General features: G+C 40.7%; 2 protein-coding genes across 5 annotated transcripts in view; both read left to right on the forward strand.

Moving 5' to 3' along the window:
- The window catches only part of LOC109513347 (inactive dipeptidyl peptidase 10), a 43,278-nt gene extending 25,750 nt beyond the window's left edge, over positions 1-17,528 (forward strand). For 2 of the 4 annotated variants that reach the window (XR_002167732.1, XR_002167738.1), the window contains 18 exons: positions 3,039-3,136; positions 5,040-5,163; positions 5,587-5,628; positions 6,091-6,198; positions 6,609-6,700; positions 7,126-7,173; positions 8,052-8,170; positions 8,787-8,834; positions 9,729-9,827; positions 10,433-10,499; positions 10,603-10,797; positions 10,875-10,929; positions 11,018-11,117; positions 11,338-11,396; positions 11,755-11,827; positions 11,918-12,672; positions 15,965-15,966; positions 17,517-17,528. Coding sequence is in view for 1 of the 4 variants with exons in the window: in XM_019865748.1 (XP_019721307.1) it covers positions 3,039-3,136; positions 5,040-5,163; positions 5,587-5,628; positions 6,091-6,198; positions 6,609-6,700; positions 7,126-7,173; positions 8,052-8,170; positions 8,787-8,834; positions 9,729-9,827; positions 10,433-10,499; positions 10,603-10,797; positions 10,875-10,929; positions 11,018-11,117; positions 11,338-11,396; positions 11,755-11,827; positions 11,918-12,138 (1,548 nt within the window). In the remaining 3 variants the exon portion in view is untranslated. Of the gene's footprint in view, positions 1-3,038; positions 3,137-5,039; positions 5,164-5,586; positions 5,629-6,090; positions 6,199-6,608; positions 6,701-7,125; positions 7,174-8,051; positions 8,171-8,786; positions 8,835-9,728; positions 9,828-10,432; positions 10,500-10,602; positions 10,798-10,874; positions 10,930-11,017; positions 11,118-11,337; positions 11,397-11,754; positions 11,828-11,917; positions 13,665-15,964; positions 15,967-17,516 lie in introns of those variants that run through there. The other 2 variants (XR_002167736.1, XM_019865748.1) reach the window with 2 other exon arrangements.
- cs (citrate synthase) overlaps positions 14,392-24,473 on the forward strand; it is a 14,548-nt gene continuing 4,466 nt past the window's right edge. Inside the window, exons 1-9 of the mRNA XM_019865785.1 lie at positions 14,392-14,548; positions 17,881-17,931; positions 18,614-18,721; positions 19,928-19,993; positions 20,430-20,561; positions 21,090-21,278; positions 21,949-22,148; positions 22,776-22,905; positions 23,005-23,106. Coding sequence (XP_019721344.1) covers positions 14,498-14,548; positions 17,881-17,931; positions 18,614-18,721; positions 19,928-19,993; positions 20,430-20,561; positions 21,090-21,278; positions 21,949-22,148; positions 22,776-22,905; positions 23,005-23,106 — 1,029 coding nt within the window. The 5' untranslated portion in view covers positions 14,392-14,497. The remainder of the gene's footprint in view (positions 14,549-17,880; positions 17,932-18,613; positions 18,722-19,927; positions 19,994-20,429; positions 20,562-21,089; positions 21,279-21,948; positions 22,149-22,775; positions 22,906-23,004; positions 23,107-24,473) is intronic.

The raw sequence follows: 24,473 nt of genomic DNA on the forward strand, positions 1-24,473 counted from the left end.
CATCCATTTTCGTTTTTCACGATCCGGAGCGTTGTGTTGCATATCAATCAGGACTTGGGTTGGAATGTGGGATTGTTCTTCGTTTTTCTAAGTCATAAATATATGATAACCAAAAACAATCAAACTAACCGTGGTAGTTCCACATTTGCCCATATCGTCACATAGAACCTTCCCGTCAGACTTTATTCAGTAAAATCATGTCATAGTTATACTCAGGGGCCAAAAAAAATGAATTATCATCAATCTCAGATAATCAACAAAATAATGCAAAAAAAAAAAATCATTAAAAATCATCTATGACATTCAGATATTGAAGTGAAATCATGTCTCCATTAGCCGAGCCGTTTTCTATCTCAGAACCTTTCCTATCCAAAAGTAACAGCAGAGGGTACATTCCACTCACTTTGACGTCGTGGGCGTACCGGCCGTAGTGATAAACCGGATAAGCAGAGCCTACATACAGGAAAGTCAGCGACATCCACGCAATATCAAGATAGCCGAAAAGAAATCACGTTTCTTTTTTTTTTTTTTTTTTTTTTTTAGACGTCACAACGGTCTTACCCACTATTTCTGACGACTAGGGCGTGGTCATGCCCGAATGGTCCGGTTCAGTGTGCGGGGCCCTCAGGGCGTGGTTGAACAACCTGTTCACCACACATCGCACACGCTCCATTGGCCTCAGCCAAGAGCACATCCACCGCTGTGCGGTCACGGAACATCGTCAGAGAGGTGACTGTCAATTGTTTTACTTCCAACAGCCAAAACGGCTTCCTCAGTATGATTTGCAAGCTTCTGGACACTGTAGTGGAGGTAGCTTATTCCGTCAGCAACCTGGTTAAGCAATTTATACTCATCTGGTACGCCACGAGGAACTCCAATTGCACCAATGTATGTGGAATCTCAAATATCCTCTGCTGTGGATGGAAGCAAAGTCATGAGTTAAAGTAGCTTTCCAATTATTTTCTGTTCTTACTATAATTCCCCTCTTTTTCTACTTTTTTTGTTTGTGTATTAAAAAGAAAAAGAAAACCTCTGCTGTGATAATTGTCATTTGCCTATAGAATAGTCAGAAGTAAACTTCTGTATTATAGAAGTTTAATTAACATTAAAGAACAAAAGAAAGACACATAGTGACACTGACAGCGAAGATTAGCTGTGTCAACATCGATTTTTGGACCATAACAGAAAAGAACCTAACCACAGCAAAACAACATCAAACAAACATTAAGTAGACAATAGAAACCTTTCATCCTATTTTTTTAACTATTTCACCATTCTGAAAACAAAATTAAACAAATCAATAAACAGGAAATGGTGACATGCAATCATCGATATTCTCGCATGTCGACAGAAACACAGACGAAATTGTTACAATGCAGGGCAATGAGTGTGGTCAGCAACACTTCAGAAATTTACAATGTTTCCTTTTCATGCTCTCTGGCAATCTCAATTTTTTTTTCTTCAGTTTCGAGCATGTAATCAGCCAAATTAGTTAATACAACCGAATAATAAGATTACATACATATATCTTTTGACATTTTTTTTTTTTTTTTTTTTTACATGTAATCTCACAAATTACATAACCAAATGACCATAGGATAATTTAACTAAATCTATGCATGCATAGTTTCCAGGGCCTGCGTGTTTCATTCATGCATTTCTTCAACTGTAATTTAACCATAGAACTGTACTCCCCACCAATCCTGCAGATTGTGGATGGCAGGAGCAATGGTGTCATAAATCAATATGGATCATGCATTCAATTTCATCGATGACTGCTTTTGCACAATGTGTTCTCGATATAGGTTAAAACCTTAAGTTGTATAATGTTCCCGAACCAGAGACACCATTCCCCCCGCCAACGCGTGAGGTAATCCATGACGTAAAACGAATTGTGGGCAAAATGGGTTCACTGTCAGTGCTGACACAAACCCCATCTTGCAATGTAGTCCCCCTCTTATCTTTGTTCATTGATTGGAATTTGTTGCCGCATTTTAACAGAATTCAAATTGAAAATGTTATCCCGTCGCTTACAGTCAGTAATTTCCCTCCCAAAACTTTAGAAGCTGCATCTTTTGTTGTTTTGTCATCAGCACTTGTGTGCGCTGTGCATTTACGTATCCCAATTTAATGTGGTAACTGAGCAGCATTTGTCTTTCAGATTTAATTAGTTTTCTTTTCTTCAGCCAATTCCTGTCCAATTTGATTTTTCCCTACCCCAAGGTGGGTTGTATATATTGAACTGTGTTGCTCATCGCAAGAAACCCAGACACACAAGCAGGTCTCCCTAGACTTGTTTTCTAACCCTCACTGAGCCAAGGAACATATAGAATACAACAGAAAGCCTTTATTGTGGTTGTATAGTGCAGATACAATGGGCCGCAATACAGTACCATGTTTGTGTCTACAATCGAATAAATGTAAAACTCATAAGTGACATTCATACTCTCATTCAGCTCACAGCCTAAAAAAAAAAAAATCACCAAAAGCATGTATTCTGAAATGATCTTTTCTTCGTTTACTCACAAATCTGATTACTTTGTGCGAACCATCGGCTTATTTAGTTGAAAACTAATAGAAACAGGTGTGTGAATCCCACAACCCACAGTTATTTTTGGTGAAAGAACAGTAACTCAAACGTAACGCAGAACGAATAAATGTGACTTTGTAATATCATGTAAGTTGAGGGGTTCGTTGTTTTTCGTGGATAGCTCTTCTTTACGAATGACAAAAGGAGAGATGGAATCCTTTCATGCAGTTTATTGAAAGGGGAAAAAAGAAAGATGTCTGCACCGCAGCACGTTCGAGAACACAACTCTCGTAACTAAAATCACTTCCTGCTTCTCTTTAACAGCCAATCAGAACCTATCAACATAAAAACATGTCTAAGCAATTATTAAACAACAGAATATAATTTAGGTATGCTTAACATGAAATAATATGATGCTCAAACATAAAATGATAGTTAATAATATAACATAAGCTTACAATAACATGAAGCTGGTCATCAATGCACGTTTCACTGATTGTGCTCCTAGGCAGGCTCCAATATCCCATCAGTCAGCCTGTTTGTCGTGAACCTGTATGGCCCGGCTCACACGGTGCAGATGATGCCCCCCGACTCACTCAGTGCCAGGTAGGCCAACACTTTTTGAAAAATGAAGGAAATATAGCTGCACTGAGGCCGAGACATATTTTGTCACAAATCATGACATGCAAGGCCGCACTGTTCCACTCAATTCCTGTGGGTGTAGCTCCATCTGCTGGATGTGGTTGGTCACTGTGACGCTTGGATCCAGTGCGAGCGGATTGTAACGGTAAAAAGTGAAAATACATTTCGTTTATTCGAATCCTCACCAAAATCTAACAAGTTTTCACTTGGAACGTGTGCCACCCCTTTACAATATTTCTTATTCATACTTCTTCCAAGAAGCTCTCAGCAGACAGTCACTAATAATGAAAAGGACAAAACACAATTAATTGTACGTGCTTGTGTGTTTGAAGGCCCCTTCCTTGTTCATGGACGATATCATAAAACTTTACAATGGTGCCATTTTACGTGGCGGACTGTTGTACGCAATACCACCATAAAGTGAACATGATGCTGGGTTTGCACTGCATGGGCCCGGTAATAATTCTGATATGTAATGCCAAAATGGTCGGATTCGGAGCTGGGTCAAGGCAATGAAAAAAGGAGAGACTTTGGATCTACCTCATCAATTTGAGGTTGACGGCATTGAACTACTTTACATTAGGGCTGGGCAATATAGCCTTGAAGTAAGATCCTAATTTTTTTTTTCCACAAAAATTCAATTTTCAATTTAAAAATTTCCCCCTGCTTTTATTGAAAATAAATCAAATCACAATGACATTCGTTTTTTTTCCCTATAGCAATAACTTGCACCATCCACAGAAATATGATGAAATATTTTTTCTTTCACTGCAACGTTAAAGTAAGCGCTTCTGCCTTGAAAAATGTCCTCTTTGTCACAACATTCAAATCAGCACAATTGTCAATAAATGAACATAAATATTCAACAATGAATATCTCTTATGGTCTTTTGTCGTAGAGAATTGTACAGGAAAGGCGAGGCGACCTTCGCAAAATATTTGCGGCTTGGAAGCACAAACTGTTCCTTAAGTCCCAAGTTTCCAACATCTCGAAAAATCACTGCTTTTGCAACATATACTGTACATAGGCACAACACTTTTGGCAATGTTCAGCTCAATTTTCTCCATGTTTACTCCATGGTCAAATCAATGTGAAATCGGTCCGCACAGTATTAACATCAGTCGTTTTTTTGTTTTTGTTTGTTTGTTTGTTTTTTTTTTTTAATACAAGAGTGGTCAGAAAAGTTGCTATGCATCGTGACCAATACTAAGTAATATTGATTGTGCTTTTGTAAAGTAGCAGCTCATCTCTGATCGCAGACATGTTGTTTGTGCAAGCAGTGCGGGCCAGCATGAATGCAAACTATGGAAGCAGCGAGGAGAAATATGAATAATTAATAAATAAATGATCAGCATTCCCAGCAAAATCGTTTGATCGGCCAGCCCTGTGAATGACAATGAACAGACTCACCTCCACTGAAACAACACAAATAGGATATGTGGATATGTTTTATTTTAGTTTAAACATCTAGGCAGAGCGTAAAGTGTATAAAAAGGTTACATTTAAGATTCACAGACCATGAAATTAAGGAAGGAAAAACATAGGTTCCCTCCATTTAAACCTATTGGGAAATGACTCAATTCAGTCCAACTAAATGGTATGAAACATGGATTATTTCTTTCACAGTACTTCCATGTTGTCGCTGCCCAAATTGACATTTGGTTACATGCATTTTGCATGTCTGTGCATGGGATTGTTTCACTTGAAAATATTTGCAAATAGATGATTATATTGCAGGCAATTGGAGACTCTAAACTGTCCTGTAAATCCATTTTAAAATCATCAGTGTTCACCTAACCTGTGCAATTTGTAGAGTAATTGTCTAAATGTCTCTTTCCATAAAATCCACCTGTGTGATTTCCTACAGAGAAGGCTACATTTCCATGGTAACCTGGACCAGCAGCACCCGCCTGGCGGTTCGTTGGCTCAACCGGGCTCAGAATGAATCTGTACTTTGCGTGTGCGAGGCCACCACGGGGGCGTGCTCAGAGGTGAGGTGAATGGTATGATAAACAATGACGTGCGAGCACCTCTCATGGCCTGAATGGAAAAAGTTCTGATTTGGCTTCTGCACAGCAACAGCCAACTCTGCTTGCTTTGTGCAGTTGCAGATTACCTAATTGAGACAGTTTGATGTGTGGTGATGTCAGCATGGTAGCGACAATTGATTTCAGCGCAGTGGTGTGTGGACAGGTATTCTCAGGTGTTTAACTTTTCTAAAAGCTAAAATTTTGGTCGGCAATTTTCCACATCCGTTGCACCTTTGCTGCACGTGTACCTCATGTCACACACGAAACACATGCATAGAACTCTGGTGTATTACACATGACTTTAAGCCACATAATTTAAAATTATCCAAACCAATGCATTGTATTTTGAATGCACTAATATTTCTGATTTATTCCCCTCCAAAGAAACACAAGATGACCATGGACGTAATGCAAAGCCAATGGCAGGTATGAAGCACTGCAATGAATCCTCTTCGCTTACACACGTGGGTACAAATGATGGTGTCCTTCCTTTAACTCATTCACTCCCAAAGACGTTTTTAAACGTCTTTTCAGACTTGGTCCAGAATTGGCTGGTACTGAATGAGTTAAAGACAGAAAGACCACAATGGTCACTGAACTAACTTGAAACCGATCAAGTAATAATAAATAAAAATGCACCATAAATTAAGCAAAACCAATTGAGGATTTATTTATTTATTTATTTATTTATTTATTTTGTGGCCGACCAATATTACTTCAAAAACAAACCTGAATCTCGCCTAAACTAAAATGATGGTACCCCTACCTTAATGCAGTATTTTGTTGTGCAACCTTCCCCATATGTATCACAACTGTGCTTCTCCTGACTTGTGTCTGATGTTTTGGGGTTTTTTTGTTTTTGTTTTTTGTTTTTTTTTTTTATCTCAGCAGGATGTGCCACTGTTTTCAGATGATGGCTCCATATTTTACGCCATCCTGCCAGCCAAGCAGGGCGCCCGCGGAGAGTTCAGTCACCTCGCCGCTCTGTCAGCCCAGGTCCATTCATCTGAGGCTCACTCACATGTATCCCCTCCTAATTGTCCATTAACACTTCAGCGAGGGCAAACTAAAGCAAGGCTTCTCGTTTGTATTTACTGCACTCTCTCCCTCAGTACAGATAAATCATGATCAAGTAACGCTTTGCTGGGTCGCTTCATTTAATCTTCACCCAGGCAGGGCAAATTAAGAAAAGAGCAATGGTGCTTTTGGAAATGATACAGATGGACCTTATTTCCTGTTTGTCATTTCTCATTAACACTTATGTGAATGTGCCATTAGGTGAGCCCTTCCTATTAAGATGCAATTGAGGGATCTTCTCCCTGAGTGTTAATTTAATCTCTCTCCGTTACTCACAAATAATATATTCCGACACCTGTTATTATGATTATTCCGTTATGTCCACCCAGCCCACCGGTCCGTCCAGCCCTCCTCGGTTTTTGACATCGGGGAGCTGGGATGTCACCTCGCTCTGCGCCCTGGACGAGAAGGCTGGAAAGATGTAAGTGGTGTGGCCCGTTTTCTTTTAAATGATCTCTACACGAAGACCAAGTGTATTTCTTCACCTTTTCACACATCAAGCAACATGTTAGATCTTGTGATTACTTGCTCAGTCTTGAGAAAAATTATTGCTTAATTCTGTCATGATCCAGCTGTGTGAAGAAAGCCCTCAAGTAAAAATGGATCACAGTCCAAGCATTGCTGAGTAGTGATAACTGAAAAGAGATTTTAATCCCACAGAGGGCTAAATCTGATGGCGTAAATGTGACAGTATTATCTTTTATGCCAGAGGTGTCAAATTCAAAGCCCGGGGGCTAGATCTACCCCGTGACATCATTTTATTTGGCCCTTCATGAAAAGGTGAAAATCAATGCTGTTGTTCTTCTTATTACATAACTAACTTGGTATTATTTTTTTGGTCTTCAGCTATTTCCTGAGTACAGAGGAATCCAGACAAGCCAGACACCTCTACAGGTAAATTGTACGAATGGCATTTTCTTCATATTAATGCGTCATTCCAGAAAACTGGCAAGTCAACATTTCTAACCTGTCGCAAGGAAAAGTATAGTGGGATGCAGCTCAACGTCCAATTTACAAACTCCAGGCCATCACCATGAAGCAGCAATGTGGAGTTGCATAGCTATAAGTGAAAAGCCCACAGTCATCATGGGCATTAATGTTGTATTAAACTGGGGCTTTTAACAAGTGAATTGAACCATTATTTTTCACGGGGAGTGTAATTAATTACACAGCATACACAACAATACATTGGCTTGCTTCAAATATACTTCAAATGCCAGACAGCTAAAATTTGGGCAGAATTTGATGTTCCTAAAGGACAGTAAACTTCTCGCCATATGTACTGTTAATGCAGCTCACTCTGATGGAATGCTGCTCATTGTCAACTTCATATCTTCACCCATGATAGGAATTTCAAGTTCACGTGGTGTGCTGTAGCCAGGGGCTTCCTGACACATGGTCAGAATGACAAGAATTCCTTGTGCTGCAAAATAAATTTCACTTGGCTTTAGGCTTCAGGAGACACAGTCGCAGTGTCATAGAGAAGTGTTTCATTGAAACAAGGCACATATCTTACATAAGTGAAATATCACACCACCAATATCACACCACCAAGCAAAACATGTAACAGAAAGTATACAGTGTTGCCTGAACTCATGTCGTGTCTCAGTTTACTTACAGATTTAATTCGTGCTGCGGCACAGTGTTTAGGGGTAAACAAAAGCATGTTCAAATGTCAAAGCGGTAGCTATGTAGAATCCTAGAGCAATCTAAATGTGTGTATAGTTGGAGTGACCGTGTGAGTCTGAATGCTTTTTCTTCTTGTTTAAAAGTGTGCACGTGGAAGGAGCATTTCAACGGCAGTGCATCACATGTAAACTCCTCGAGGGCTGCCTCTTTTTTCAAGCCGATTTCAGTCCCAACTTCACCCACTTCACTCTCCGCTGCCTGGGTGAGTGTGAGACGCGTAGTCGTCATGGAACCTGCAAAGTCAAACACAATAAAAAGTTGGTTGACCTCTGTTTTGGTCATATTTCAATGCAATGCATTATGGATTTATTTTAAACCTCGGTGGGAAATCAGGATAGAAATAATTCATTCCAGGGTCAAACTGAGAACTTCACGTACATGACATTTCAGTGGCCCTGTGTATAAATAAATCAAGCTTTGTTCATACGGTAGAATCAATAAAACACAATCTGAACTTTGATAACAACTGACAACTAATGAGGCTGAAGACACAATCAATCCATAAATTTCTGTGTATCTTCTTCTTCTTCACCTCTTCTCTTTAATGGCCCTGGATGGGGCCATTAAAAAGCATTGAGAAAAAGCAAGCAAAACTCAACTAAATGAACTCTATGCTAAGTTGTTGCTCATCTCTAGTTACAGTATATACTGCTACTAATCTCCAGTGTCTTTTGAGAAATATTTATCCTGATAATTTCTGTCACATTCCAATTGTACAACCCAGCGGTTTAACTTCAGAGAGTTGAATTATTATTATTTTTTTTTAAATCAAATTTCATCATGGTTTGAAAATGTTTGTCCTCTGAAACATTCTCCAGGTCCAGGAATTCCAAAAGTGACAGTCCATAACTTAAAGGATCCCTCCAGTGAGTTTCACTTTTGCATGAACACAAAAACACACAAATGGCCATTTTGTATTAGAGCCACATGAGCAGTGATAAGGAGGCTTTTTGATCATTTTACCAGAATTTTAAGTAGTTTCTGGGTGTTTTAATAACATGTCAATTTGTCAAAATACAAAAAACAAACATAATCGGACAGTTTAGACATCTTAGTCTTTGTCTTGCTGAAATTAGCCCATTTTTAAGGGATTCACTCTACCTCGCGCAAGCTAGCAACAATATACACCCGTACACTGTTGCCAATGGTGAGTCCAGCTTTGGTTAAAATGATGATGGGGGCAGACCTCTGCTACAGCAGCTTCTTTTTGTGAAAGCAGAGCCGAGAGTAAAAAAAATAAACAAACAAAAAAAAACTTTGACAATGAAAGCATTTTACTTTCGTAGGCAGCACTTCATGTACTACACTGGACACATCACCAAACCGCACTGCTGCGTCAAAAACGTCTGTGCTCCTGAAGTCAGATTTTGTTTGATTTTAGTCCAGTACTGCCTCTGTCTGTCCTGTGGCTCTCCCTGATTGTAATATACAAAATCTGGGTGTTGCTGTTCCTCCTAGCTCGCGAAAATTATTTTAAATTATTGGTGTGGAGCTGTTATTTGTGCCCCTATTGGTTGTCTCTTTGCCTGAAAGGTAGCAGTTGATAATTTAACTGATAGTAAAATAATAATAATGTGGCCGCGGAGGATGAAAGATGTGATTTAAAAACCTGTTAAAAGCACATCATGTAAAATTTCTATCTACATTTTCTTATCATGTGGCCTTGCACTGAATTTCCATACTGTAAATGGATGTCGGTCTGATTCTTCAGGATTCTTTTCCATGTTCTGATGAAATAAATATTCTATTATCTTTTGGAGGATACGTTGTCTTGGAGGACAACAGTGCCCTGTCCAAAGCCTTGGAAGACAAGCGCCTTCCTGAGACTCTTTTCAGGACACTTTCAACTGACAACCTTGGTAAGACAGCCTTCATAACAATTATTTGATGACTGATTGTGGGTCTCTTGGCCAATTTCTTACCGCATTTGCTCTTGATGAAGAAATGAGCGTGATTCACTTTGAGAATGTATTTAGTCCTGCTTTTGTTTAATTCAAAGTTAAAACATTGAGTTTAAAATGATTCATCCGTTTTCAATTGTGCTTACCCTGATCGGGTCACATGGGGGCTAAAGCCCATCCGAACTGACTGATCAATGACAGTGCGTCACGAGCAATCAATGACTCATTTTAGAGCGCAGGTGTCAAGGTCAAAGCCCGGGGGCCAGATCTGGCCCACCATGACATTTTATGTGGCCCGCAAAAACAAATCATGGGTGTCAACTCCCATGATCCTTGCTATAATCTGTACCAAAATGTCAAGTTGTCACATGTAATAAATAACATTGACATTTTGCAAAAATGTTGTTCGCCTCATTACACTCATATGAAGAATAATTGCGCAACAACAAACACATTTGTTGACCTGAGTGGTTTCAAAACTAGTAATCCATCAGTTTGCTGTGTACAAGTAATAATACGATGAGAAAATTTATTCAGTGTTATTTCCTCCTGTCTTTCCTTAGATGTGCACCTGAAATTATCTTTGCCTCAAGGTTACGAGGTTAACCTGCACCCTTTGCTCATTATTGTGTAAGTAAACACATCTGCTGGCATTCTTCCCCTGTTTTGCACCCACCCACGCCCTTCAAAGTTTTCGGCTTTCAAATGTCTTCTTGCTGATGTCATCATTCAGAGACAGCTCTCCCGGCAGTCAGTCAGTAACGGAGGAGTTTGCTCTTGGCTGGCCTCAGGTCCTCTGTAGCTCACACAATGTGGCATTGGTCTGGATGGATGGCCAGCGCAGGGTGGGACGTGGACAGAAGACCGCTGCCGCAGACTCACGCAAGCTTGGTTCACTTCACGTCAAAGATCATTTGGAAGTTGTTGAGTGTGTGCCACACAGTAGCAACGGCAAACATAGCAATGATGCCGGTCAAACTGACTGAATAAATGGCTACTTTGCAGGTTGTTGATGAAGTTGCCGTATATTGACGATCGCCGCATGGCTCTCTATGGCAAGGTAAAAGTTTTTGTTTTTTTGTTTTCAATAGTTACAGTAGCACTCCAAAATGTTCTGTTTGAACTCAAATTTATTTGTTTTACAACAGGCATTTGGTGGACACTTAACGCTGAAAATGTTAACTGCAACAGAGAAGCTCTTTCAATGCTCAGCTGCCCTGGCCCCAATAACGGATTTTAGGCTTTACAGTAAGTTATTGTCATTATTACTCTCACGAATATAATTATAATCTCGACTTAACGTATGTACCTATTCTTCCTTCCTAACAACCCATCCACGGGGCCAGTATAGCCTTGCAACTTGCCTACCTAACACTCAGTCGACCTATCTACAAACTGATCAGACAATTACCTACAGACTCCTTATAGCATCGTTAGCTAGATATTGACGTATATTGTACCATTTCAGGCGCTGCATTCTCTGAGCGGTATCTTGGCTTTCCAACAAAGGAGGAGCATGTTTACTCGGTAAGGTTGAGAAGTCACATTGTTCTGAACTGGGCTGTTCAGGTTTATTCCTGGGTTCTATTGCAGGGATGGGGTTAGCAAATAAACATACTGCAATATTGCCTGCAAACACCAGTGCACAACAATTTTTGCCATTTTATTGGAAACATTCTGTTGTCGTATGTGTTGTGGGATTCCCTGTGAGATTTTGTTGTGGGTGAGCCGACAGTATTCTTGCAAAGTACAATAAAAAAAAAACTTTCGGGTCTATTAATCATTTACACCCAAGTTTAAGTTTGAAATGATACATTGTATTATTTTTTTGCCTCCAAACAGTAGGTTATGCTATTGTTGAGTTCATTCCAATGTGTTTTTGCAGACTGCCTCTCTGCTGGAAGAGGTCAGCAAACTGAAAGATGACAACTTTCTTATTCTACACGGAACCGCAGATGGTACTGGTTTCTATCCTTATTGAAATCATCAGCAGTGTGTTATCCTTCCCGAATCCTAACAGGCAAAGTGCATTGTGCGTTTCACCACAGCGAGGGTACACTTTCAGCACAGCGCGGAGCTTCTGAGCCGATTGGTGAGGGTGGAGGCCAACTATTCCCTGCAGCTCTATCCAGACGAAGGCCACACATTGCGGGAACCGCGCAGCGTCCAGCATTTCCAGCGCACGGTGGTCAACTACCTTCACAACTGCTTCAAGCACAGCACCCTCTTGGATACAGTTGAGGATGACGAGGAGGAGGAGGACGACTGACTGCCCTCACCTCTCGAAGGATTATTGTAGGTTTTTACGCCTTGGCGGTGAGTGTGATGTTAAGTTCAGGAGTGCAGACCAAACACTTTCAGCCAAGCAAATCAGCTCCTACAACTTTTGGAAAATGAAGCAGCTACTCAACACCTATTGCACACAATTGTTTCTGATGTTTACTGTCTGCTCGGGACCCCGTTTGTTTACAAAATATAGTGGGTATAGAAAGTGAACACACCCTTGTGTTGTTTTTGCACCTTTTCACAAAATTTGCGCCCCCCCCCCAAAAAAAATCATCAGGTCTTAAAAACGAGAGAAAAATGCGTTACGGATGGAGCTATCTGACGCGCATATTTGGCACAAAAACAACACTGTGCATCTTTGGAAGAACATTATTCCCATGGTGATGATACTTGGTTTTCTTTATGTGCAACTAGGCCTTTAGCCACCATGGACCGGGACTTATGAACAGTTCCAAATATCTGTCAAGTTTGGTGCAAATCCTTTTGAGGTGTGCCTGAAAGCTGAAGTAAAACAATTGTTTTACCTGAGGAGGCATTTCCCTTGCCATCTGTCACATTTGGAGTGTGCAAATATTTTCAAGTCAAGACATGCTGTGCTGATCGACTTCCACCAAAAATGGCTGCTTACTATGCATGCTTTGTATTCTCTCTCTAATACAGTGGTCCTCAACCTTTTTTCCACTAGGGACAGATTTTTCACAGACCAGAAACCATTTGTCTGTGGGGGTGCAGACGTTTAATCCCGATCGGAAACTAATCGCTGGGGGGCGGGGCTCGGCGAGCCAATATGCTCTGCTACAAAAAAATATATATATATACTTTTTTTTTCAATCTATCTGTGTGGTCCGATGTTTGGAGATGACTGCTCGAACTGACTTTCTATATCCACTGTATATGTATGATGATGTACGCTGATGGTTGTGCCAAATGTTTACAGGTTTTAAAGTGTACCTAAAGACTGCATGATGTCAAGTAGATTGCATTTTCTGTGTTTTGTCATCATGGTTTGAAGTATAATATTCCATTCTGAGACAAAGAGACTTTACAGGTTTCATATTCAGAGTGCAGCAGGACTAAACTTCAAAATGAAGCTTACATTCTTGATGAGTCATTTTGCTTCCAGGCTGGTTGGAAAGAATCCACATTCCTTTTAAGGTTAGAGTTATTGTGACAACTATTTTCTTACACCACTTAAATAGTGCAGCGCATATGTGCTGTACCAAAATACGTCCATCAAATGGACTGTTGTGACAATGTGAATTAATGTATTTAACAATGCAGTTGTCATTTGCATCAATTCAACAACAAGCCCTGACTCAAAGACCGCAGTGGAAACAGATCACCTTCATGTTTTGATATGCAACGGTAAATGAGTCTCTCTTAATGCATGAGACGCAACTGAATTTACTGGCCATCAAACTAAACGATTGCATGCCTCCGATTTGCCACATCAAGCATTTGTTTTTCAGCAAAACCTTGACAATTAAAACCTTATTTTACAGCAAAATCGTATTTCTTTGTGGTCTCTTATTTCGTTTGTCATTGTGTTTCAAATGAATCATTTGAGTTGAGTGGTATGCCCCTGTACCCGCGTTGTAGACTAGGTCAGTGAGTCCCAACCAGGTCTGCTGTGGGAATTTATCCAATGTCACGTATTTGGATGAAAAACTATTTACCGTATTTAGAAAAAATTAATAAATAAATATCCCTCCATCCATTTTCTGAACCGCTTTAACCTCACATGGGTCGCGGTGCGTGTTGGAGCCGATCCGAGCTGTCTTCGGGCAGTAGGTGGGTGACATATAGACGACACTTAGTCCCCCGCCTACTGCCCGAAGACAGCTGGGATAGGCTCCAGCACGCCCTGCGACCCTTGTGAGAATAAAGCGGATCAGACATCAAATGGATGGATAAATTTGGTTAACGTTAACATTGGTAGTTGCTGTAGTTTATTTTATTTTTTTTAACACACGCTTGAATCTGTGTCATATTTATCAGATCTGTCAGGAATTAAGAAATTAAGGTAAAGTTCAACAACTTTTGACAGTCAGATCTTGAATGTACAGTTATGTTCGGATAGCGCCATTGACGCCGTCAAATGAGCGTAAGCGTAGCGGTTCTCCAGCCAGTTCTCTAACCAGTTCTCTAGCCAATCACAGCCCTCGACGCAACACCACGTTTCCGATCCATCGTCCAATCAACATCGATGCTACTTGCAGGCCCGAATCCCCTTTTCAACCTTCTGTTCTTTAGAGGGGCACCTTCAAGCGGCTCCGAGGTGCACTGCTAGCGGCTTTTTGATCTCCTGGAAAACGGCAGACTAACACTTCAACACAGACACGATGTCGTTCCTGACTGTCAGCAGGTTAGCGCCTAAACTCCTCAATTCAAAGGTAAGAAGACGGCGCGCGTCCTCCGTGTTACTTTATCACAATTCCTTAAACCGTCAAGTTAGCCGGCTAACTGCAAGGTAGCTAACGTTAGCTACGGCGGCCACATTGTGAGACAACTGTGGTCGTGATATGGATTAAATGCTGCATAGAGACTCATCTAACCCCGAACGTTTGATTTTATATATTAACGCTGTTATTGTTGTTTTCCAATTGCGTAAACAAGTAATAACCATGTCGATGTCTCTTCATGAAAAATCATATCTGGACATGTTTGTTAATTGAAGATGTGTAAAGAGCAGACTGTGAAAGGGATTAACAAATCACTTCACTTTTTAAAGATGGAATGCTGTCTGAATTTAACTCGTGTTGTAATTTAGATTTTCAGTGTTGTGACACTGAAGAATTCTCCACCACCATGTTGACCTTCACTAAAAAAAAAAAGTCCCATTACTTAAACTAGTTCTGTGAGAAAATCCTCGAAAGACTTTTTTATTAGGATATTAGAAACATCTTTCTTGGATTTTCCGCAGTGCGAATTTCCAATATAAAGCCAATCTGCAGTGTTTTACATTTGACAAAGGGTAATGTAGTCGTGGTTTAACTGTACATTACTGTACATTGAGCTTGAATCACTGGAGGTTGTATAATGCATTTGCTCCTGAGATTATCAAGCGCATTGCCTGTCTTCACTGATTGCAACCATCTTGCAACTTTAACCTACTGGTTTACTCCACTGACTTCAACATTCACTAAATTACCTCATATCAGGTAAAACTGCATTGAAACCTGCTGGGTAGTCTGTATTTATAATGCTGTACAAACTGCAATGGTTATCAGGCTTCGTTTCCTAGATAACCTCTGTCACACTCACCTCTTTCCCCTTTCTTGGGTCAGGTTTTGCCCTGTTTGGCTCTTTTTATTGTTGTTCTTATATAACAAGCCCTGGTTGTAAAATCTCAAATGTGACTGACAGAACACCTGGAGCTTCACACGGGTTTTTTTGCAGTTGTAAGTGAACCCGTACTCGGAGAGGAGCTTTTCTCAAGGTTGAAAGTAGGATATATTAATGGTGTCCTTAATGCACCGCTTTTTTCCTCTCTGCTCAAAGACCACATATTCATTTGTAATTGCATAATTCCTCAAGCAATGCAAATTTATTTTAGGGTTTGTCCTCTAAAACAAATTACACACCTGATAAAGATACCTCTGTGGTTTCCCTCATGAAATGAGTAACGGGCGGTGCCAAGAGTGGGCTGTAATTACCTGTTTACAGTAACATGACGCCACCCAGTCACATTTGATGTCATTACCATAACACGCATTGCCCACACAGCAGAAATTCCATCTGTGAAGCTAAAGCGGGGTTTAAAGAGTGAGTGCAGAGAATTCTGGCGTAAAAATAATTGAACATTTCAGCAGTAACCTGAAGAAAAGTGGGAATGGGAAGAGGTAAGGGGACAAAATCATTCTCACATCCACTGATAAGAAAATTCTCACTGACAGAGGGAAAGAAATTTGGTGAAATGTTGGAAAGAAAGCTTTGGGAGATAAACCTAACCCAACAGTGTCATGGAAATAATAGATACTGCAAATAACGAGGTGTGTCACAAAAGTTCCAGGTCTGGTTTTCATAAAAGATATTTAATTCGAAACAGGCAAGTCCGGATTCACAGCTGAGCGTACTTAGTGTTGCACTTAGCTGTGCTGCAACATGCTGGGCAACTATCGAAGGCAAGGATGGGCAACTTAAATGATGGAGGCGACCACAATTTTTAATCAGCGGTACTTGACTTCCAAACTAAATGTATGTCAAAAATGCCATCTTAATTCTGGACAAAATGCATGCTTGCCAGCGAATAGCGAAACTCCACATTTAATTGGCGACTCTTAAAATGCATTACGATTTTTTTTTTTTGTCTTGTGGGTGTAAACTCCAAAAATTCTTCAAAAAATGCTGAGAAACATCCAAGATGCGTTTCCCACAAAAATGGGGGTTGTTTCCTCCCAAAACACAATTAAAATACAATGGGGGTGGGGAAACTGCAAGCAGATGAATTGAGTATACTGGGGTCCACTTGAGTAGAGGAAACGTGTATGTAATTTCCCCTCGACTTTACACAGAAGCAAGCAATCTTTGTGATTTGGAGAACTGGTCTCGGTTTCTCATTTCTAGACAGCGATAGAGAACATTCGCTAGGTATTGTAATACTTTAACAAGCGCTAGTAAAAAAGCCCATCCCCGTTGTGCTCCTCTCAGGAAGTGGGCAATGACTCATGTTCCATATTTGAGCCCTCCCCGGCCCGTTACATAAGCACCTCTCAGCCATGTGTGTTGATATAAGATCCTACTTTTTTGTTTTGGCTGACCCTCTTGAGTCATCCCCCCAACCACTTTGTAGTCATTCATCATATCAGCGAGATTAGAGCCAAGTGACCCAAACCCTTTAACCCGACTCTCCTCCAGTCGTTCATTTAACTTGACCTGACAGAGAAGTCAGCTTTCACTGGCATAATGCAGCAGGCCAAAGTTTTTGTACTGCGGTATGAGGGCTGGGAGTGATTCCAAATGCGTTGTGATGCAGATGTAAATAATTTTGAATTGTCAATTGACACTATAAATGATATTGTCAATTGTTAGATAATGTGACGCTGCTGGAATAGGGAAAAAAAGAAATTGTGTCAGGAAGTGAATGGACATGTGATACTGTTCACGACGCCCCCGCCCCCTTCACTTTTTTTTTTAAATTGAAGGTATACAGTATATTGTATCATTCCACCATGGAAAAAGAACTGTGCAAAGTAACCATTAAAAGTTCCACCAGTAATGACATTCACGCCCATCAAGAGTGTATGTAAACATTTTGACCACAGCGGTAACTGCAAATGAAAATGGGCCTTCCCACAGGGACACTTGGTCAATGCTTCTATGAAAAGCCAGCTCAGGGAATAAAGATTATTTATTAATGAGAATTGTGTGGAGATTTGTTATTAATTTACATGCCTGATTGATTCTTTTATTGATGTGGTGTGCAGTAAAAGCTCCATGCTTTTTTTGTCCTTGATGATGATGAGTGCTTTGAACTATCCGTTTTAAATTGTGTAATTTGTTCATTATTATTTACATGCAGCACTTTGTTTCAGAGGCCGTTACTTTAACCTGCTCTCTCAATAAAAAGGAGTTCAATCCGCAGAAGACGGTTTCATTTGAAACAAAATATTGCTCTCAAAATAATTTACTGTTTTAATTGGTTTAGCTTGCTTTTTTTTAATACCTGTTTTCCTCCTTTGACAATGCGTCACAATTGTAACATTGCTAATTTCTTCTCCCACAGAGTGCTACCTACTTTATTACAGCTGCTAGAAACGCCAGCGCTTCTCCAACAGTAAGTCCCTTTGACCTCCACCTCGATTGTCTCAATTAACATCAGCAATGTGGGTGAAGCATCCACTCGTCATATTTGCCAGCGGGAGCAATCACTTCGGTTTGCTGTGCTACAGTAAACATCAGTAAATCCTGTGTTGACAACTCCATGCAAGGCCTGAAATCAGCAGTTTCGTTTTTTTAAAGCATTGAAATTAGTGTTTTTCTGTTTTCTCAAGCAAATATAACAAATTACCGGTAAGTTTTGTAGCTGTCGGCTATTATTTCACTACTTTTTACTGTTGTTTTAAGTTTTTAACCATGATATTATTTTCTTTTTTTGTCTTATAAAGTTACATAAAATAACTGACCTGTTTTGTCTGCCGCTGCTTGTTGCCAACAAGGGAAGAAAATATTTTGCTGGTATGATCAGCTGAAAAAGTTGGTCTCACCAATTACTACTACCAGTCCGAAAGTTAATTTAGAGCCCCGGTCAACTATGAGATGGTCGGGTATTTCCGCACAGACCTCCAACTGCTCCGAGCAGTATTCTGCTCAGGAAAATGACATTTTTGTGCTGACTTTGTTTGCGATTGGTCTTTTGAGCTAATCCCTCATCGTATTTTAGCTGTGTGATATTTTTGGACAAGGTGTTTATTTGTGCCTTCTTCAAGTGTGTTTGTTTGGCTTCTTTTCAAATCCAGAATCTGAAGGATGTTCTGTCAGACCTCATCCCAAAAGAACAGAGCAGGATCAAGAGCTTTAAGCAGCAGTATGGCAAAACCAACATCGGGCAGATTACTGTGGACATGGTGAGCAGACCTCTAACTCTTCATCAACTTCATTTCTTGCACAGGTTTAGCAAAGTATATCCGATGTTGTTTTTATGTGATGGGGGTAAAAAAAAAAAAGAAACGTCACTACTTACCAGGAAATCTAGAATAGTCACTGATATAATTGTTTTGTGATGATTATTTCAAGTTCGCTTTCTACAGCAATATGCTTTTCACAGTCCTATGCTTTTTCAGATATTTAAACCGCAGCCACGTACTCTCCTACTCGCATGCATATAAATCAGCATGCAGTGCGGCAAAAAAAGTATTCTACCGGTATGCCCCTGTTGTTGTCCTACCGGTGAGACTAAAACTAACCAAATCACAGCACACCATAAAAATCCTCACAGCCCAATCCTGAACGAGCCCCCAAAATTGTAAATCTACTGATGTTACAGATGAAATGAATTACTCGCTCAGTGTCAGCTAATAACTGCAACACAAGGGTGGACGATGGCACACTGACATTTGGAAGGGGGGGGGGGGCGTTGCTCATCTTTTAAAACATTAGAGCTTTTGACAACCTGATGCAATGCACCAGCAAATCGTAGCCAAAGAATGGACTTTGGTATTTGATAAGTACTTGCGCTACTTGCCCGGCGTGTCATGAGTCAAATGTTCACACAGGTACTGGCAAGAGATACTGTATTGAGAAACAGTCTTTTGTTCGTATGACAGGGAGTGGTTTCAAGTGTTGTACAAGTTTAACTGGTGAAGAGCAACAGCAGATTGGTCCATTTTTGTTACCTGTGGCGGCTTGCTCATTCAACTCACCACATATAAAGTAGATATATCATCTGCCAAATGGAAATATTTCATTTCACTGTTAGTTTTTATTATCACTCAAGATCTAACCCATACACTTGCGCCAGCAGCCATGCCGGCAGAAGTGGTGTCAAAATGTTGTGGTGGAGGGCGAGGAAGACTTTGAGCAGTTTTGAGGGTATGAAAAAGGCCTAATGTATTCGGTTGGCACGTTATTTTAATGCTTAGCACATTCATTTATTGTTTAAATTGTTCGTTGGTACCCTTCTGATATATGAAGCAACCTGCCTCACCAACAATATCATCGAACACCCAAGAGAATATCCCCCCACCCCCCACCCCCCTTTGGAGGTGGAGTGCAACTGAAAGACATTTGGGTATTAATTTATTTTTAACATGCACTTGTGTTTTCATCTCCAGGTGTATGGAGGAATGAGGGGGATGAAGGGTCTGGTATATGAGACCTCTGTGCTGGATCCTGATGAGGTCAGTGGTGACCGCTCCTGTTTTGGCGTACCTTTCCTGAATACTGCACCTTACACCCATATTCAAAGAAAACTCATTGATTTTTGTCACTGTTTTTCCAGTGATGGTTTGATCTTGGTATTTATTTGAAATGTGTTTTCAACCATACATGAACTCAATCATGGACCAAAAATCCATTGTTTGCATCTGTGAAGGTGCATTTCTTATGATTCTGCCTGGTTCAAAAAAAAAAAAAAAAAAAGATTGATACATTGCTATATACACAGATAAATTGATGCCTTGATAGATAGATTTATACATGGATCGATTAATCCCCTGAGGGAAATTGGATTGTCACAGTAGCAGGATTCACAATTATACGAATAAAAGACAAAACAATAAGAAAACAAATATTAGTAAATTTTCTTGCTAGCTTGACTTTTCTGTTTCTATACAGGGCATCCGCTTCCGAGGCTATAGCATCCCTGAATGTCAGAAGTTATTGCCCAAAGCTGAAGGAGGTGAGGAGCCGCTGCCCGAAGGCCTCTTCTGGCTGCTGGTCACAGGACAGGTGCCCACTGAGGAGCAGGTGAGAGTCAGGATGGGGCATTGGAGCCCCAGAAAATCCTTCCATGTTCTACTTTATTCGTTTTAGTCTCCCAGGAAGAGACGGGAGATGGTCAGAATCTAAACATTGCCCATTTCGGAGCAGTTGAAATTTCTTTTTGATGGGCCTACAGATCACTAGACAATAGTCAAATGGACTCGGCACTAAAAATGCAGTGTAAAATGCACATTAGGGACACAGTGTACATACAGTACGTGACTACAAACGGTTGTAAAACAACATAAAAGCTTAGTTGTAAACATAAAGTCACTGTGCAACATCTTGAAATTATTTATGACTGAATCAGTCTGACAAATTTATTGCTGGAGAAAATTTTCATTTTATTGCCGTTATTACCAGTACGGACAAGGCAGACTGATAAGAGTGTTGCCGTTGAGCCACACACGTCTGAGAGAGAAAAACCATCTTGACAGTCCATGTCTGTCAAGTTACATGTTAGACAGATGTGCCTAAAATGTTTGTGTAACCACGTACACTCCTGTTTGCCAGGTGAACTGGGTTTCGAAAGAGTGGGCAAAGAGGGCGGCACTCCCGTCGCACGTCGTCACCATGTTGGACAACTTCCCCACGAATCTGCACCCCATGTCCCAATTCAGCGCTGCCATCACGGCCCTTAACAGTGAGAGCAGCTTTGCACGAGCCTACTCTGAGGGTGTGCACAAGTCCAAGTACTGGGAGGTGAGTTGTTACGCTTGCATTGGCATTCAGCCTGTTCATGTGTCCTGTTTTAAATTAATGTTTAAACATCTTTGTACAAAGGAAAACTCTCTCTCGCTCGCTCTCTCTCGCTCTCTCCCCCTCCCTCCCTGTGTACACATAACGTGTGATCACAATTTCCCCTTTACAGACAAATGAAAATAAAATAGTAACACAATGAATTAATGCCATTGTACAATTAAAGTTAGTTATTAGAGTAGTTTTCCATCTATGGAAAAACACCATGTGGGTTCACCCTTATCCTCAAACAAGTTGCCAAAAATACAGTGAACCACCACTATTTGCAGCGGATAGGCACCAAGCACTGCCACAAGTAGTGAAAATCTGAATAACTGACGTCCTCGCTAAAAGGGTTTGTAATTGCATAGAGATAAAACTTGATGGTGGTGAAACACTTAAAATCTAGACGATAAGAAAGCATCAACTCTATGCATTGAGCATCTATTGTCATTTCATCCATGTTACATAAAGCACTATACTCAAGCAAGAGTTAAGTTATTCAACACAAAGAATCTACCTTGAGGCTCATCGATAAGTGTTAGCTAGCATACTAGCCTTGATAACACACTAGCGGAAACTGAGGTGACATCACTTGCCATGAGTCGTTCAAACCCTCTCGCCTCTTTCTCAGTATGTCTATGAAGACTCCATGGACCTGATCGCCAAGCTGCCGTGCATTGCGGCCAAGATCTACCGCAACCTCTACCGCGAAGGCAGCAGCATCGGAGCCATCGACTCCAACTTAGACTGGTCTCATAATTTTACCAACATGCTGGGTTACAGCAACGCCCAGTTCACTGAGCTCATGAGACTCTACCTCACTATTCACAGGTAATATACACACTGCCCTTGGGTCAAAGATGTCTTATATTTGCCTGAACGAAATGAGGAAAATCAAGTAAATGCTGCCAGCGAACTGCATGTCCAGTGAACACTTCAGGATTTTTAAGTTAAAGTCACGAAACTATTTAAGATGCAGCAACTCACTGTTCATTTACTCCACAATCAAATTATACACATCTACAACACGTTAAATTTTTTTTGTTTTAAATTGGTCAAATTTTGTGTGATCATTTAGAATTGGCTTTGCGTGTTGTTGATACATAACAGCTGCGAGTGTTCCATTGCCTGGTGGTTGGATTTGATCCAGAATCATTTTCCAGTCAAGCTGATTTAAATGTTTTCATTCAAGATCTTTATATATCAAAGCTTGTTTGGTTTGATTAAAATTAAATCAAATCCCAGCATGGGGGGGAGGGGGGGGCAAAAGCAGCATATTTTTGAATCATGTCACTGTCATCCACTTTTTTGTAAAAGCGGAAGGTTAAAAAAAAATGGAAATCTCTTTTCTGTGGGATGTGAGTTTGGTCAGGGCAGTTGCCCCAATCCTACTTACGGTAATTTGAATTGATCAATACTGCATGTATAAGACAAGCTAACGTTTCTGTCATGTGACAGTGACCATGAAGGAGGCAATGTCAGTGCGCACACCAGCCACTTGGTGGGCAGCGCCCTGTCAGACCCCTACTTGTCCTTCAGCGCCGCCATGAACGGCCTGGCCGGTCCTCTTCACGGCCTGGCAAACCAGGTTGGTCATTGACGGACCTATACACAGCCAGACCACCTATTAAAATTCAGGGTTTGTTTGTGCTGACAGTGCTGTCTTCTGCTTCTCTTTGTCTCCCAGGAGGTGCTAGTGTGGCTGACTGCGCTGCAGAAGGAGCTCGGTGGGGAGGTCTCAGATGAGAAGATGAGGGATTACATCTGGAACACGCTCAAGTCCGGAAGGGTAAATACCGCCACTTCTTTCCATGGAATAGAAAGTAAATGATAGGCAGCTTCAGGGGCTGGTTTTACACCAAATGGTTTATAGTAGTGTCACAAGTAAGAGTTGTTGGGCAAGTTTTGATTGTTTTGTAATCCTACTATATTGACAGTGCGACTGCTGTGAAAAAACTAATTAATCCAAAACAGTAGTCATACATGGCAATTTTCCGCGGATCCGCGGAAATCCGCCGTTTTATTTCTTAAATTGATCATTTTTGTGAATCGTCTAAATCCGTTGAGAAAATTTTAGGGGCGGCCAGGTACCTTATCGTGAGTTTTCACGAGCTCTCCCGAACAGTCTCTCCGTTTTCCGTTTGTAAACAGCCCTGCGATTGGACGTGTATGAAAGCTTCAACTAATCAGATCACTGAAGGCATTATTTGTTGCGGAAGTCTTAGCTCGATTATAAACGGCCCAGCGATTGGTTAACTACAAGCGATTGGACCAATCAAATTGCATGTAACATATTGTTTTACCTGATTCATGGCGGCCTGTTCGTCTCGCAAATTCATTGTTCTGGGATCGTTTGAGCGGAATTATGAAATTTTTGACGAAAGATCAGGAGTCTTTAATCCTAGAAATTGACTCAAATGTCAAGAATAAATTCCGATTGGACTGGCTTGACAGAAAAGTCACTGTAAAGGTTAAAATTGGTTCCAAGTTCGACGAAGTTACAGAAGCTCTTGGACAATTTTTGAAGAAACCAGACGTAGCAGGCAAAGCTTATTGTGTGTATTGTAGTGACTTAATTAACTATGGCTCCCGTGGATGCGTGGCACTGACAGATCATGCAACAAAAGGGAAAAAACATCCCGACAAAATCGCCATTCGACGGAGCAATTATTCTTTGGGATCGGCATTTTTCAAACAAACTTCGTCAGCGGATACAACTAAAGACGTTACGCGCTGGGGTACTTTGGCTGAACCAAGCAACGAAATCTGCTCCACTGACGCCCCTCCTGTGCCGTCATTAAGCAGCCCGACATTCTTTCACTTTCTGTCGCTCACGTGCGGTTTGGAGTTAAAAGCTTCCATTCATGAGCGCAAAGAAGCCAAAAAGCAGGATGCCCCCACCCTTTTGGTGCGCCGACCTGGTATCCACCTCGGTGTTTCACTTTTTGCCCAAAGATCAAAAATGAAAGAGGAACGTACGGTGCTTTCCAGGATTAATAATTACTCCCACTGATGTTCCGTTTCTGAAATGATATGTCCGCTATAAGGTTGCTATGAAAGATCTCCAAAGTTGTGTTTGCGAACGTGGTTACAGTTTTTTCGCAACTACATTGTGTAGGGAGTTAGATGTAAAAAAAAAAAAAAAAAAAAAAATAC

The sequence above is a fragment of the Hippocampus comes genome, unplaced genomic scaffold, assembly GCF_001891065.2.
Source record: "Hippocampus comes isolate QL1 unplaced genomic scaffold, H_comes_QL1_v1.1 scaffold409, whole genome shotgun sequence".
NCBI lineage: Eukaryota > Metazoa > Chordata > Actinopteri > Syngnathiformes > Syngnathidae > Hippocampus > Hippocampus comes.